The following is a 17,257-nucleotide window of genomic DNA, read 5'->3' as shown; positions in this document are numbered from 1 at the left end:
ACAAAAAAAAGAGTAGGAAAGGCATTAAAAACAGCTCTATGCCCCTAAAATTGACAGGTAAAATGGACCAATTCTTTGAAAAGTATAATAATCTATCAAAACTCACACAAGTAGGAACAGATAATCTGAATAGGACTACAACTGTTAAGGAAATTATATCAATAGTAAATAAATTTTAAAAACAGAAGCACCAGGCATAGATAATTTCACTGGTGAATTCTACCAAACATTTAAGGAAGAAGTGGTAACAATTCTCTGCAATCTCTTCCAGAAAAGAGAAGGAAAGGCAACATTTCGAACAGCATTACCCTAACACTAAAACTATACAAAGACATTACCAGATGGGGAAACTACAGAAAATATTTCTCTGGAACATAAATGCACAAAATCCTCAACAAAATATTAGCAAGTCAAATCCAGCAAAGTGTAAAAAGAATTGTACACCACGACCAAGTAGGATTCATTCTAGGTATGCAAGGCTGGTTTAACATTCAAAGATCAATTAATGTAATTCATCACATCAACAGGCTAAAGAAAAAAATAATGTGCTCTCATCAACATATGGAGAAAAAGCATTTGACAATATCCAACAATCATTCATGATAAAAACCTCTATAAACTAGGCCGGGCATGGTGGCTCACGCCTATAATCCTAGCACTCTGGGAGGACAAGGCGGGAGGGGCGGGAGGATCACTCAAGGTCAGTAGTTAGAAACCAGCCTGAGCAAGAGTGAAACCGTCTCTACTAAAAATAGACAGAAATTAATTGGCCAACTAATATATATAGAAAAAATTAGCCAGGTATGGTGGTGCATGCCTGTAGTACCAGCTATTTGGGAGGCTGAAGCAGGAGGATTGCTTGAGCCCAGGAGTTTGAGGTTGCTGTGAGCTAGGCTGACACTACGGTTCTCTAGCTGGGGCAAAAGAGTGAGACTCTGTCTCAAGAAAAAAAAAAGAAAGAAAGAAACAGAGAGGGAACTTCCTCAATAAAAAATGTCTACAAAAAACCTATAACTAACATGGTATTTAATAGTGAGAAACTAGGTGCTTTCCCACTAAGATCAGAAACAAGACCAGGATGTCCCCTCTCACTACTCCTTGTCAATATTGTACTGGAAGTCCTAGTTAATACAGTAAGATAAGAAAAGGATGTAAAAAGTATGCAGATTGCCTGACTTGTAGAATTGCTCTTAAAGTTTATTAATAAAATAAGGAGGAAGGCTAGGTGGGGTGGTTCATGCCTCTAATCCTAGTGCTCTAGGAGGCCAGGGTGAGAGGATTGCTTGAGGCCAGGAGTTTCAGACCAGCTTAGGCAACACAGTGAGATTCTGTCTCTATAAAAATAAAAACTAAAAAGTTAGCCAGGCATGGTGATGTGTGCCTGTAGTTCCAGCTACTGGAGAAGCTGAGGCAGGAGGATCACTTAAGTCCACTAGTTTGAGCCTGTAGTGACTATATGATGAAGCCACTGCATTCCAGCCCAAGCAATAGAGCAAGAAGACTCTGTTTCAAAACAAACAAACAAACAAACAAACAAACAAAAAAGAATGAGAAAGACATTCCTAGAAAGACAGGACAAGACTGGGAAAGTATACCGTATTTAACTTTATTTCTTGATAATTCAGAGAATCCCCTTTTTAAAAATTTTATTTATTTATTTTTGAGACAAAGTCTCACTCTGTTGCCCAGGCTAGAGTGCCATGGCATCAGCCTAGCTCATAGCAACCTCAAACTCCTAGGCTGAAGCAATCTGCCTGCCTCAGCATCCCGGGTAGCTGAGACTACAGGTATGTGCCACCATGCCCGGCTAATTTTTTCTATATATTTTTAGTTGGCCAATTAATTTCTTACTACTTTTAGTTGCGATGGGGTCTTGCTCTTGCTCAGGCTGATTTCCAACTCTTGACCTTGAGCAATCCGTCTGCCTCGTGAGCCACCATGCCTGGCCCAGAGAATCCCTTAATCTTTTACCGTATTAAGGTATGATATAGGCCGGGCGCGGTGGCTCACGCCTGTAATCTTAGCACTCTGGGAGGCCGAGGTGGCCGGATTGTCTGAGCTCAGGAGTTCGAGACCAGTCTGAGCAAGAGCGAGACCCTGTCTCTACCATAAATAGAAGGAAACTAATTGGCCAACTAATACATATAGAAAAAAATTAGCCGGGCATGGTGGCGCATGCTTGCAGTCCCAGCTACTTGGGAGGCCAAGGCAGGAGGATCGCTTAAGCCCAGGAGTCTGAGGTTGCTATGAGCTAGGCTGACGCCACGGCACTCACTCTAGCCTGGGCAACAAGTGAGACTCTGTCTCAAAAAAAAAAAAGGTATAGCAAAATCTTAGGGGTTTTCTGAAGTTATAAAGACTTATTTTAACATGAGATCTAACTTCTTATCAAATTTTTAAGTTAATCATTAATATAACGTTGTTCAGCACATCTCTAGAATTTATTCATCTTGCTTAACTGTAATATTATGCCCACTGATTAGCACTACTCATTTTCACTTTCTCCCAGCCCCCGGCAAGCACTAGTCCACTCTTTAATTTTATGAACATGCCTATTTTAAATACCTCACATAAGTGGAATCGTGCAGTATTTGTCCTTCTGAGACTGGCTTATTTGACTTAGCGTTACATCCTTGAGGTCTATGCTGTGTGCATACTACAGACATTCCTTCTTTTTCCAGACTGAATAATATTCCATTGTATATAAACATCATGTATTCTTTACCCATTTATGTGTCAATAGACATTTAGGTTGTTTCCACATATTGGCTATTGGTGAACATGAGAGTGCTAATACCTCTTCAAGATTATGATTTCAATTCCTTTGAATACCCAGAAGTGGGACTGCTGATTCTATTCAGCAATCCATTCACTGATCTATTCAATGGTAGCTCTATTTTTAAATTTTTTTTTTTTTGAGACAGAGTCTCGCTTTGTTGCCCAGGCTAGAGTGAGTGCTGTGGTGTCAGCCTAGCTCATAGCAACCTCAATCTCCTGGGCTCAAGCAGTCCTCCTGCCTCAGCCTCCTGAGTAGCTGGGACTATAGGCATGCACCACCATGCCCGGATAATTTTTTCTGTATGTATTAGTTGGCCAATTAATTTCTTTCTGTTTATAGTAGAACTGGGGTCTCGCTCTTGCTCAGGCTGGTTTTGAACTCCTGACCTTGAGCTATCCGCTCGCCTTAGCCTCCCAGAGTTCTAGGATTACAGGCATGAGCCACCACGCCAGGCCTATTTTTAAAGGAATGCTTATACTATTTTTCCATAGCAGCTGAACCATTTTGCATTCCCACCAACAGTGTATAAAGGTTCCCTTTTCTCCACATCCTCACTAACACTTGTCTTTTGTTTTACTGATAATAGCCGTTCTGATAGGTGTGAGGTGATTATCCTAGTTTTGATTTGCATTTCCCTGATGATTAGTGACACTGAGCATTTTTTCATATACCAGCTGGCCTTGATATACCTTCCTTGAAAAAATACCTATTCAAGTCTTCAGTCCATTTTTCAATCAGGTTATTAGTTTCGTTTGTTTGTTTTTGCTATTAAATTATAGGATTACCTTATATATTCTAGAAATTGACACCCTGTAAGATATATGGTTTGCAAATATTTTTTCCCTTTCTGTAGGCTGTCTTTTCATTCTGTTGCTTCCTTTGATTCAGGTAAGGGACTTTGAAACAACTGTTTTGGCTGCAGAACAACTCTTTTGCTTACTTTCTCATCCTCTACTGTGTTCTGCATAAATAAGGTTATCTATCAGTTACCTGCTGTCCAAATACGTGAAGGATTTGCATGTGTGTATGCTTTAGTAGCACATATGGTTAACATGGAACTTCAACATTTATGATCTTTGAATAACTGATACACTTAGGAAATCAATCTTCATTTTTTACTGGGCAACTTTGTTTGACAAAACATTTTCATAAAAAAATTATAAACTGTATTACCAACATTTTCGTATTTTCTGATTTTCAAATCAGTCATTGAATCTATCTCTGTACAGAAAAGAATTAACATAGCAGGCCTGACTGCTATCCTTTTTTTTTTTTGAGACAGAGTCTTACTCGGTTGCCCGGGCTAGAGTGAGTGCTGTGGCGTCAGCCTAGCTCATAGCAACCTCAAACTCCTGGGCTCAAGCAAACCTTCTACCTCAGCCTCCTGAATAGCTGGGATTACAGGCACGTGCCACCATGCCCAGCTAATTTTTTCTATATATATATTTTTTTAGTTGGCCAATTAATTTGTTTCTATTTTTAGTAGAGATGGGGTCTAGGTCCTGCTCTGGCTGGTTTCCAACTCCTGACCTTGAGTGATCCACTTGCCTTGGCCTCCAAGAGTGCTAGGATTACAGGTGTGAGCCACTGCGCCTGTCCCTGACTGCTATCCTTTGAAAGACTTGCTTACAAGGTTGGCCCTGGGCTTCCATCTTGGATTTTGGAAAGGTTTCTACCATGCTAATTTATAAGAATGGCTCACTGTACATAAACTGCTCATATAAACAACGTGGTTTGTATTGAACTCCAACTTTCCTTACGAAAATTTGAAATTTTTGTAGGCGACGAATTCCCAATAAACTCTAGGTTCATCTCCAATGAGCTTCCCTGGTAGAAAACACTTCACATGTATTGTGACAACTTTTTACTGGGGAAATTAAGTACATCCTGGGCGAGTACACTGGGTGAAGACCCTTGAAAGCTTGTGTCTGGTTTCCCTTAGGCTATGCCCTATGCACTTTTTCCGTGTTGATTTTGCTTTGTAACTCATTGCTATGATAAATTATAGCTATGGGTATGACTATATGCTAAATCCTGTGAATCTTCCTAGCAAACCATCAAACCTGGGAGGGGTCTTGGAGACTTTTGACATAATCCCACAAATATATAATTAGTGTTAAATTCTTATATAAAACAAAAAATGCCTGAGGAAAAAAATAACAAATAATATTTGTTTGGTATAGAAGTAGGGGAGGAGGAGGAAAAGAAAAAAGAACTGTTTATAAGGCATCTGTAAGTATGAAGTATATACTCCTCTGTCTCCTTAAATGGGATATGAATGAAAGAAACTGACCTCTGGAAGTAGTTAAAACAATGAGTACAATATAAAAATATTTCATCTCACATAAATGAGAATAAAATATATGGATAAGAATCATAGACTTTGTATCTAACACTTATTTTTTTTGGGGGGGGGGAAGAGAAGTTCTATTACTTTGCCAGCAAAGGTAGAAAAATGGTAGACCTTCTTGTCTTAATATCCAGATTTCCCTGAACATTTGCAGAAATACAGAGCTTTAAAAGGATGGGTTCTTAGGCCAGGTGCAGTGGCTCATGCCTGTAATCCTAGCACTCTGGGAAGCCAAGGCAGGTGGATGGCTTGAGGTCAGGAGTTTGAAACCAGCCTGAGTGAGACCCTGTCTCTACCAAAAATAGAAAGAAATTAATCAACCAACTAAAAGTATATATACAAAAAAAAAAAAAGGATGAGTTCTTGGCCGGGCGCGGTGGCGCATGCCTATAGTCCTAGCTACTCAGAAGGCTGAGGCAGTAGGATAGCTTGAGCTCAGGAGTTTGAGGTTGCCGTGAGCTAGGCTGACGCCACTACACTCACTTTAGCCTGGGCAACAAAGTGAGACTCTGTCTCAAAAAAAAAAAAAAAAAAAAAAAAAAAAAAAGGATGGGTTCTTGGCTTCAGACAATTATTGTTCAACTGACCCAACACTTACTGAGTGCCCAATATGTACTAATACTATGCTAAGTGCTTTCTGTTTGCTATGCAATTCTCACAAAAATCTTTCGTGCAGGGGTATTTATATCCCCATTTTATAGATGACATATTCAAGCTCAAAGAATCTACCTAAGTTGCTCAAAGGCCAGAGAGAATACAAGGCATACATGGGATTCAAGCCTATATATATATATATATATGTACATTTTTTTTTTTTTTTGAGACAGAGTCTCACTTGTTGCCCAGGCTAGAGTGAGTGCCATGGCGTCAGCCTAGTTCACAGCAACCTCAAACTCCTGGGCTCAAGTAATCCTTCTGCCTCAGCCTCCCGAGTAGCTGGGACTACAGGCATGTGCCACCATGCCCGGCTAATTTTATATATATGTATTAGTTGGCCAATTAATTTCTTTCTATTTATAGTAGAGATGGGGTCTCGCTCTTGTTCAGGCTGGTTTCAAACTCCTGATCTCGAGCAATCCGCCCGCCTCGGCCTCCCAGGGTGCTAGGATTACAGGCGAGCCACCACGCCAGGCCATCAAGCTTATATTTATCTGACTCCAAAGGCATTATACTTCTACGACGACTCCAAAATAGTACAAAATAAGAAGACAGAGAGGTAGTGACATAAAGTTCTCACTTAAATAACAGAAGTAATGTATTAACAGAGAGAAATTTAACATTGCATTTTTGGTTTATGTTTTGGAGTTTTGTGTGTGTGTGGTCTTTTTTGTTTTTAAGAGACAGGGTTCTTGCTACATTGCCTAGGCCTGGCTTGAACTCTTGGGCTTAAGTGATCTTCCTACCTCAGATTCCTGAGTAGCTAGGTCTACAGGCATGCACCATTGTACTTTGTAAGCACCGTTTTTTATTAATAACCAAAAAGATTCATTACTTCACTAAAATCTGTTCAATGCAACTATGGTGAGGAAAAAAAACTCGACATATATTACTACCAGGTATTTACTGAGTTTATAGTAAACTTACTTTACTATAGAGAAAGATACTAACAAAGAAATGCAGAGTTTGAATTAACTTACCATTCTTCTTTTATACTTTCAAGATTATCTACTTCTTTCATTCTCTTTTGCCTTCCTGTAAAAGGAAACAAAAGCTAAAGTTCTCAATTTAGTATTTTAAACAAATTCCTATGTATGAATATTTTTTAATATATAAATGTTTCCCTAAAGTAGCACTAAAAGGGTCTTAGAAACAAGTGACCAAACTCAAAGCTGTCATTTTCATCTATAAAATAAAGCAATAATAAAAATAAGTTGTGTCGCCCCATAATCTAACAAAACAAAGTTCTTTAAAAACTTATGATGAAAATAATCATAATGTACCCTATGATTTAATAGCAAACAAAACTGAATGAAATAGTCCATTCAATCTCCAACAAGTAACAATATATCAACTGAATATATGCAACATTCTTTTGATTCCTTTGGAAAGCAAACTGCCAAGAAGTATCTACATACTGTAGAGTTAATTCGCATCTTTGACCCTGACTTCTCACCTTTCTGGGAATTTAAAAGAAAAACAAAGAGAGATACATACACAAAATTTGTCCACTACAGCTATTATTTGTTAGGAAAAACTGAAAGTAAACTAAATGCCCAATAAGTAGCTGCTTGATGAAAGAAAATGTATGCCTTAAAAATAATTATGAAGCAATTTATACGGCCAAATGTAAAATGATATCACATAAATGAAAAACAAAGAAAACAAAAACCATTCATATACTAGCATTGCAACTGAATGCATATGAATAGTAGGGAGGAAGAAGAAAAAATGAAAATAGTTACAGTTGGGGCAATAAAATTATGGATTATTTTCGCTTTCTCTAAAACTTCCTGTAATACCATTTTGTCTTTATAACAAAGATACCAACAGAAACAAGTAAATCACTGTTTAAAAAACACAGCCAAGGCCAGGCCGGTGGCTCACGCCTGTAATCCTAGCTCTCTGAGAGGCTGAGGTGGGAGGATTGCTCAAGGTCAGGAGTTCAAAACCAGCTGAGCAAGAGCAAGACCCCCGTCTCTACTATAAATAGAAAGAAATTAATTGGCCAACTAATAGATATAGAAAAAATTAGCCAGGCATGGTGGCGCATGCCTGTAGTCCCGGCTACTCGGGAGGGTGAGGCAGTAGGATTGCTTGAGCCCAGGAGTTTGAGGTTGCTGTGAACTAGGCTGACGCCATGGCACTTACTCTAGCTTGGGCAACAAAGTGAGACTCTGACTCAAAAAATAAAATAAAATAAAATAAAATAAAATAAAATAAAATAAAATAAAATAAAAAACACAGCCAGCCCTCTGCATCTGCATATTTAACCCAATCACAGATTGAAAATATTTGGAAAATAATAATTAAAAATAACAAAAGTAATATAAATAAAAAACTGTATAACAACTATTTACATGGCATTTATATAGTATTATGTATTATAAGTACTCTAGAGATGAATTAAAGTATACAGGAAAAAGTACATAGGTTATCTGTAAATACTACATCATTTTATAAAAAGGACTTCAGCATCCTTAGATTTTGGTATCTGATAGGGTTATGGAACCTATTTCTTGGGGATACCAAGGGACAGCTATAGTTCAAACCATCTGTCCACTGAGAAGGCCTGGAAGCAGTGACACACCAAAAGCAACAAGCACATCAAGTGCCCACATGTTGGTTTCTAAATATCAATTCCTATAAAAGGAGAATGGTTTTCCTAAATGGCTCCTTAGAGAAAAGGCTGATTCCAGCGCTAGAATAGAGAAACAAGATGAGCCTGAAACACCCTCTTGCTCCAGAGAGTCAGAAGGTGTTCAACGAATGATGAGGATATGGCAAAAGAACTCCAAAGCCACCCTGAAAGGGTACTGGGAAATTGAACATCCAAATAAGTAATGATACTAGTGGATTACAATCCACTGGATAAAACAAAAAACCATGAGTCCATACTGTTTTTTTTTTAATGGGGAAAGACAAACCATTCAGTAAACTCAATATTCACAAAACAAATTCCAAATACAATAATGTACTGGATAATGATGGTTTTGTGTACAATGAACTGCATATACAACAGTGGTCCTGTAAGATTCTAATACTGAATTTTTGGTTTCGCTTTGTTGCCCAGGCTACGGTTCAGTGGCACTATCACAACTCACTAAAACCTTAAACTCCTGGGAGCTCAAGTTATCCTCCTGCCTCAGGCTCCAGGGTAGCTGTGACTACAGGTGTGCACCACCATGTCTGGCTAATTTTTCTATTTACTTATTTATTTTTTGGAGCTGGAGTCTCATTCTGTCACTTGGGGTAGAGTGCTATAGCAACCTCCAACTCCTGGGCTCAAGCAATTCTCCTGCCTCAGCCTCCCAAATAGCTGGGATTACATGCACACACCACAATGCCAGGCTAATTTTTCTGTTTTTAGTAGAGACGGAGTCTCACTCTTGCTCAGGCTGGTCTTAAACTCCTGACCTCAAGTGATCCTCCAGCCTCAGCCTCCCAGAGTGCTAGAATTACAGGCATTAGCCACAGTGCTCGGCCTATAATTTTTATAATATCAAAAAAGTAGTAAAAGGATTATGATTAACTGAACTATATTTTTTAAATGCAGCCATTAAAAAAGATCATTAGATACAAGATTCAACACTTTCAATGTTCTTTTGAGTTTGCAAGTGCTTATTACATTTATTAAATAAATATAATTATACCATCCCTGGACCAAGGATGAACCTGAGGTCCAAAGGGGTTAAAAAATGGTGGTGTATACTTTTACTATTATGGGAAAAGCAAAAACAAAAACCTAAATCCATTAAAAGGGTTTGAGAAGCAAAAGAATAAGAAAGCTAAAAGCCTTATCTATTCTAACACCAATATAAAAGGCACTGTCCAAAATTAGACACTAACAATATATACAATGCTTAGAAATATGGCAGTAAATAATGGAAGAGGCAGTCATGAGTTCCAAGTAATTGTATCCAGAGAACGAGAGTGGGAGGATTTTTTAATTTTAAGACTTCTAACACTATTTGCCCTTTAAACTGTGTATATGTATTATTTTCATTAAAAAACTTTTTAAAACCACAAAAGAATTTAAAAATATATTCAGAGGCCAGGTGCAGTGGCTCACGCCTGTAATCTTAGCTCTCTGGGAGGCCAAGGCGGGCGGATTGCTTGAGGTCAGGAGTTCAAAACCAGCCTGAGCAAGAACAAGACCCCGTCTCTATTATAAATAGAAAGAAATTAATTGGCCAACTAATAGATATAGAAAAAATTAGCCGGGCATAGTGGCATATGCCTGTAGTCCCAGCTACTTGGGAGGCTGAGGCAGAAGGTTTGCTTGAGCCCAGGAGTTTGAGGTTGCTGTGAGCTAGGCTGACGCCACAGCACTCACTCTAGCCTGGGCAACAAAGCGAGACTCTGTCTCAAAAACAAAAAAAAAACATAAAAATATATTCAGAAAACCAGAATTCCATCCCCACTAATGTTTTCTCCTAAGACTCCTTCATTCAAGCCTCATATTTCTAAAACTATTGCTCCCCTTTAAAAATGTCTAAGCATTTCAAACACATATAAAGCATAGGGAAATATATAAACACCCCAACCATTCAGATTTTTTTTTTTTTTTTTGGAGACAGAGTCTTGCTTTGTTGCCCAGGCTAGAGTCAGTGCCATGGTGACAGCCTAGCTCATAGCAACCTCAAACTCCTGGACTCAAGCAATCCTGCTGCCTCAGCCTCCCAAGTAGCTGGGACTACAGGCATGTGGCACCATGCCCGGCTAATTTTTTCTATATATATATTAGTTGGCCAATTAATTTCTGTCTATTTTTAGTAGAGACGGGGTCTCACTCTTGCTCAGGTTGGTTTTGAACTCCTGAACTCGAGCAATCCGCCCACCCAGAGTGCTAGGATTACAAGCCTGAGCCACCGGCCCAGCCCCAACCATTCAGATTTAAGAAATGTTTAGATTTTTGACTCACTTGCTTCTTTTTTGTTTATTTAAGAAATAAAGCATTACAGATACAGTTGAATACTATCTCATTTAAAAATATTCAATGGCTGGGTCTAGTGGTGCATGCCTGTAGTCCCAACTATTTGGAAGGCTGAGGCAGGAGTATTTCTTAAGCCCAGGAGTTGAAGTCCAGCCTGGGCAACATAGCAAGGCCCTATTTCCAAAAAAATAAAGAATAAAAATTAAAATGTTAAATGGCATGCTTTAAATATGTACCTCTTATTATATAACAATTATACCTAAATAAGTTTAAAATATTTAAAAAGTAGGCTGGGCACAGTGGCTCATGCCTGTAATCCTAGCATTCTGGGAGGCCAAGGTGGGAGGATTGCTGGAACTCAGGAGTTCGAGACCAGCCTGAGCGAGAGTGAGACCCTGTCTCTGCCAAAAATAGAAAAAATTAGCTGGGCGTGGTGGAGTGTACAGGTAGTCCCAGCTACTTAGGAGGCTGAAGGAGGAGGATGGCTTAAGCCTAGGAATTTGAGGTTGTAGTGAGGTATGACGACACCACTACACTTTAGCTGGGGAAACAGAGCAAGACTCTGTATGAAAACCAAAAAATTATTTAAAGTGTACATTTATTCAGTATCTACCATATATCAAGCATGAATGATTCTAGATACTTTGGATATATACTCAGCAAAATGGACAAAGATTCCAGCCCTTGTGGATATTATAATCTGGTGGGGCTGTTTGTTTCTCACTTGACACTTTTGCAACATTATTTCCGACTAATTCAAAATAACCTCCTATAGGTAATAGTAATGTATATTTCAAAATAACAAAAAGAATGGATTTTAAATGTTCTTACCCACCACAAATAAATTATATTTGAGGTGATGGATATGTTAATTGGCATGATTTGATGGTTCTACAATGTATACAAGTATGGAAACATCACAATGTACCCTATAAATATATATATAATTATTGTCAATTAAAAATAAAATAATCCCACAGTTTAGATATGATCTTTATTATCTCACAAACAGAAGTTTATTCTACTTCTTTGTTCACACTGTAACCATTCTTCTAGGCACTCAAATCCTAACTATCTTTCAAGTCCTAGCTGAAGATCTTTTTCTACTATATTTTCACCTTTATAAGGTGAAATATTAAATCCTTAGTATTAATATTCTTCTCCTAAGGCCGGGCGTGGTGGCTCAGCCTGTAATCCTAGCACTCTGGAAGGCAGAGGTGGGTGGATTGCTGGAGGTCACAAATTTGAAACCAGCCTGAGCAAGAGTGAGACCCCGTCTCTACTATAAATAGAAAGAAATTAATTGGCCAACTAATATATATATACAAAAAATTAGCCGGGCATGGTGGCATGCCTGTAGTCCCAGCCACTTGGGAGGCTGAGGCAGACGGATTGCTTGAGCCCAGGAGTTTGAGGTTGCTGTGAGCTAGTCTGACACCACAGCACTCATTCTAGCCTAGGCAACAAAGGGAGACTCTGTCTCAAAAAAAAAAAAAAGATTCTAAGTTTCCCATTATTGGTCATTAGGAAATTACTAACAGTTTTTTTCCCGATCATTTTAATAATTATAAGCTATTGATAAATTGCTTTTACCTGTTTCATGACAGCCAAAGAGAATAAAGATAAAATGGACTCTGAATTCAAATAGACTTGTACTAGAATACTGGTTACACCATTGGAGCTGGGTGACTTTATACAAATGATTTAACTTCTGAGTCCCAGCTGCGCAACATGTAACATGGAGATAATTATCCTTCTCACAAGGTTGTTTTGAGGACTAAAGGAGATACTGAGAATACAAGTGTTTTATGCTCCTTTGTCATTTCTCATCCCTCCATCATAATCTGTTACATTGATCAGTAAGAAACATCTTCAGACTTAATCTCAAAAATTGTGATTTTGGCCGGGCGTGGTGGCTCACGCCTGTAATCCTAGCACTTTGGGAGGCCGAGGCGGGTGGACTGCTTGAGGCCAGGAGTTCGAAACCAGCCTGAACAAGATCGAGACCCCCCTCTCTACTGTAAATACAAAGAAATTAATTGGCCAAGTAATATAAATTAGCTGGGCATGGTGGCACATGCCTGTAGTCCCAGCTACTCAGGAGGCTGAGGCAGGAGCATTGCTTGAGCCCAGGAGTTTGAGGTTGCTGTGAGCTAGACTGATGCCACGGCACTCACTCTAGCCTGGGCAACAAAGTGAGACTCTGTCTCAAAAAAATGAAAAAAAAAAAACATTGCATATTACCAATTTTATTTATGTTTATAAACATATACTCTAGGCCAGCAGTTCCCAACTATTTTGGCTTGAGGGACCCGTTTCACGGAAGATAATTTTTCCATGGAAGGTGGGGGGAGATGGTTTCGGGATCATTCAAGGGCATTACAATTATTGTGCAGTCAAATCTCTCTGCTGATGATAATTTGTATTTGCAGCCACTCCCCAGCACTAGCATCACCTCCTCAGCCCCACCTCAGTTCATCAGGCCGTGGATTCTTATAAGGAGCGTACAACCTATCCCTTACATGCACAGTTTACAGTAGGGTTCACTCCTATGAGAAACTAATGCTGCTGCAGATCTGACAGGAGGTGTGTGGTGATGTGATGGGGATCCCCTGTAATACAGATGAAGCTTTGCTTACTCACCTGCCAGTCACCTCCTGCTGTGCTGCCTGGTTCCTAACAGGCCAGGGACCACAGCTCCAGGTGACTTTTTTTAAGATTATGAATTTGCATCAAGACATTATACAACTGGGCATGCTATCGTTACACAGAAACTAAAGTTTCTCTCTAAAGATAAAGCCATTTCTAGTATTAAACATGAGGGAAAAGAAACCAATGGCTGGCCAGGCCAGGTGGTTCACACCTTTAATCCTAGCATTCTGGGAGGCTGAGACAGAAGGATCGCTCAAGGTCAGGAGTTCCAAACCAGCCTGAGCAAGAGTGAGACCCTGTCTCTACTAAAAATAGAAAGAAATTAATTGGCCAATTAAAAGTATACAAAAAAAAAAAAAATTAGCCGGGCATGGTGGCACTTACCTGTAGTCCCAGCTACTCACTCAGGAGGCTGAGGCAGGAGGATCGCCTGAGCCCAGGAGTTTGAGGTTGCTGTGAGCTAGGCTGACGCATGGCACTCTAGCCCTGGCAACAGAGTGAGAGAAAGAGAAGAGGAAGAGGAAGAGGAAAAGAGAAGAGAGAAGAGAAGAGAAGAGAAGAGAAGAGAAGAGAAGAGAAGAGAAGAGAAGAGAAGAGAAGAGAAGAGAAGAGAAGAGAAGAGAAGAGGAGAGGAGAGGAGAGACCAATGGTTCACATTTCCAAGTGGGGTTCCTTTTACTTAGATCTTCCACGGAATGTGATTAAGCCTCTAAGAGCAACCTAATCATGACAGCATCAGAATGAAATAATTAATTCATTAATTTTAAGAAGCAGGGTCTCATTCTGTCACCAAGGCTAGAGTACAGTGCCTTGATCACAGCCCACTGCAATCTCCAACTCCTGGGATCAAGCAATCCTCCTATCTCAGCCTCCCAAGTTGCTAGAACTACAGGCGCATACCAGCATTCCCAGCTAGTTTTTAAAAATTTTTTGTAGAAAAAAAAAAAAAAAAGAAAAATTTTTTGTAGAGATGGAGTCTCGCTATACTGCCCAGAATGGTCTACAACTCCTGACCTAAAGTGATCCTTCTGCCTCAGCATCCCAAAGTACCATGATTACAAGCATAAGTTGCCATGACCAGCGGAAGCAAACACTTTAAAAGACAGTTTATTTACATATTTTATGAATTCCAGTTTACCAAATACTAAGTTATAGAAAATGAAATCTTTTTTTTTTTTTTTTTCCATTTGGTTTGGTTTTTTTTGAGACAGAGTCTCACTTTTTTTTTTTTTTTTTTTTGAGACAGAGTCTCGCTTTGTTGCCCAGGCTAGAGTGAGTGCCATGGCATCAGCCTAGCTCACAGCAACCTCAAACTCCTGGGCTCAAGCAATCTTTCTGCCTCAGCCTCCCAAGTAGCTGGGACTACAGGCATGTGGCACCATGCCCGGCTAATTTTTTCTATATATATATTAGTTGGCCAATTAATTTCTTTCTATTTATAGTAGAGACAGGGTCTTGCTCTTGGTTAGGCTGGTTTCGAACTCCTGACCTTGAGCAATCTGCCCGCCTCGGCCTCCCAGAGTGCTAAGATTACATGCGTGAGCCACTCCACCTCGCCTGGCCAGAAAATGAAATCTTTTGGAAAGTTTTGGCTTATCTTAGCTATAATCACAGTAATCAAGAAAATATATTTTTGTCCTTTCATAAAAAAAATTGTTAATGGTAGAGTTATTTTTGTCCAAGAACCAAAGTGATAGTGATAACAGTAATTTAAATGAGAAAATTAGGGAAAAGGTGAAATTTATGCAGATTGGCAAGGTCACTGAATCATCCTTTTTTTTTTTTTTTTTTGAGACAGAGTCTCACTTTGTTGCCCAGGCTAGAGTTGAGTGCCATGGTGTCAGTGTAGCTCACAGCAACCTCAAACTCCTGGGCTCAAGCGATCCTCCTGCCTCAGCCTACTGAGTAGCTGGGACTAAAGGCATGCACCACCATGCCCGGCTAATTTTTTCTATGTATATTAGTTGGCCAATTAATTTCTTTTTTATATATAGTAGAGACGGGGTTTCGAACTCCTGACCTTAAGCAATCCGCCCGCCTCAGCCTCCCAGAGTGCTAGGATTACAGGCGTGAGCCACCACGCCCGGCCACTGAATCATCCTTTGACATCAAGACATTCTCATTCCAGGGGTAATACAGAAACGTTATCCTACCTTGCAAAGTCCATCTCAAATACAATCTCCTTTAGAAAACTTTCCATGAGGCCAGGTGCAGTGGCTCTCACCTGTAATCTTAGCACTCTGGGAGGCCGAGGCAGGTGGATGCTTTGAGCTCAGGAGTTTGAGAGCAGCCTGAGCAACAGCGAGACCATGTCTCTACTAAAATAATCTAAAGAAATTAGCTGGACAATTAAAAATATATAGAGAAAATTAGCCGGGCATGGTGGTACATGCCTATAGTCTCAGCTATTTGGGAGGCTGAGGCAGGAGGATCGCCTAAGCCCAGGAGTCTGAGGTTGCTGTGTGCTAGGCTGAAGCCACAGTACTCTAGTCCAGGAAACAGAGTGAGACTCTGTTTTGAAAAAAAAAAAGAAAAAAAGAAAAGAAAAGAAAACTTTACATGATTACTCCAATAGATGTGAATACAGAATCACTAATGTGAGAGGAGATCAGTTAGGTATTCATAAATTTGCCTCATTTTCACTGAGACAACTCCAGTCCCAACCACCATCACCTCCAGGTGGTTTCCTCACATCCATTCTTATCCCTATCCAATCCAGTTTCTACACAGCAGTCAGGATGACCTTGTTAGCAAACCCAAAATGAGTCTACCATAAGTCTGGTTACTTGCTGCACAGAAATCCAATTATTGGGACAAGGATTGCCAAGGAAGAAAGGAACTTTTAACATGAAAAAGTAAGGAGAATGGGGAAGCAGCGTCAAATCCATCTTCCCAACTGAGAGTAAAGGCTTTTTAACAAGGGGCTTCATGCACCAGGGCATGTTATGAGGGATGGGGAATATTGCCTTAGGAAGTCTGCGGGAGGGGCCTTCAGAATCTCAACACCTTTCTCTTGCAGAAATTCTATCATTTCTGGGAAACAACTCAAAAGGTCAAGTAGTTGAAGTTCCAGGGTTCTGGTCACCAACCCCTAATGGCATGAGAATCTAAAACATGAGAGGGAGAGGATTATAAAAAAACATAAGGGTTGGCCGGGCGTGGTGGCTCACGCCTGTAATCCTAGCTCTCTGGGAGGCCGAGACGGGCGGATTGCTCAAGGTCAGGAGTTCGAAACCAGCCTGAGCAAGAGCGAGACCTCGTCTCTACTATAAATAGAAAGAAATTAATTGGCCAACTAATATATATAGAAAAAAATTAGCCGGGCATGGTGGCGCATGCCTGTAGTCCCAGCTACTCGGGAGGCTGAGGCAGGAGGATCGCTTGAGCCCAGGAGTTTGAGGTTGCTGTGAGCTAGGCTGACGCCATGGCACTCACTCTAGCCTGGGCAACAAGTGAGACTCTGTCTCAAAAAAAAAAAACAAAAACAAAAACATAAGGGTCATTGAAATTTGTTCATAGAGCCAGTTACAACCTTTTTTTTTTTTTTTTAGACAGAGTCTTGCTTTGTTGCCCAGGCTAGAGTGAGTGCCATGGTGTCAGCCTAACTCACAAGAACCTCAAACTCCTGGGCTCAAGGGATCCTTGCTGCCTCAGCCTCCCCGAGTAGCTGGGACTACAGGCATGCGCCCCCATGCCCGGCTAATCTTTTATCTGTATATATTAGTTGGCCAATTAATTTCTTTCTATTTTTAGTAGAGATGGGGTTGGGGTCTCACTCAGGCTGGTTTTGAACTGAACTCCTGACCTCGCGCAATCCTCCCGCCTCGGCCTCCCAGAGTGCTAGGATTATAGGCGTGAGCCACCTGTGCCGGCCATACAACCT

General features: G+C 40.1%; 1 protein-coding gene across 4 annotated transcripts in view; it reads right to left on the bottom strand.

Moving 5' to 3' along the window:
- Positions 1-17,257, bottom strand: part of UBXN2A (UBX domain protein 2A) — a 50,983-nt gene that overhangs the window by 31,578 nt on the left and 2,148 nt on the right. For 3 of the 4 annotated variants that reach the window (XM_012788080.3, XM_012788081.3, XM_076000582.1), the window contains exon 2: positions 6,767-6,821. In XM_012788080.3, the coding sequence (XP_012643534.1) occupies positions 6,767-6,807 (41 nt within the window). In that variant the 5' untranslated portion in view covers positions 6,808-6,821. Of the gene's footprint in view, positions 1-6,766; positions 6,841-17,257 lie in introns of all 4 variants that reach the window. The other variant, XM_076000581.1, reaches the window with a different exon arrangement.

Source organism: Microcebus murinus, chromosome 3 (genome assembly GCF_040939455.1).
Source record: "Microcebus murinus isolate Inina chromosome 3, M.murinus_Inina_mat1.0, whole genome shotgun sequence".
Classification (NCBI taxonomy): Eukaryota; Metazoa; Chordata; class Mammalia; order Primates; family Cheirogaleidae; genus Microcebus; species Microcebus murinus.
Note: the sequence above shows the minus strand (reverse complement) of the source record. Positions and strands in the feature narration are given on the sequence as shown.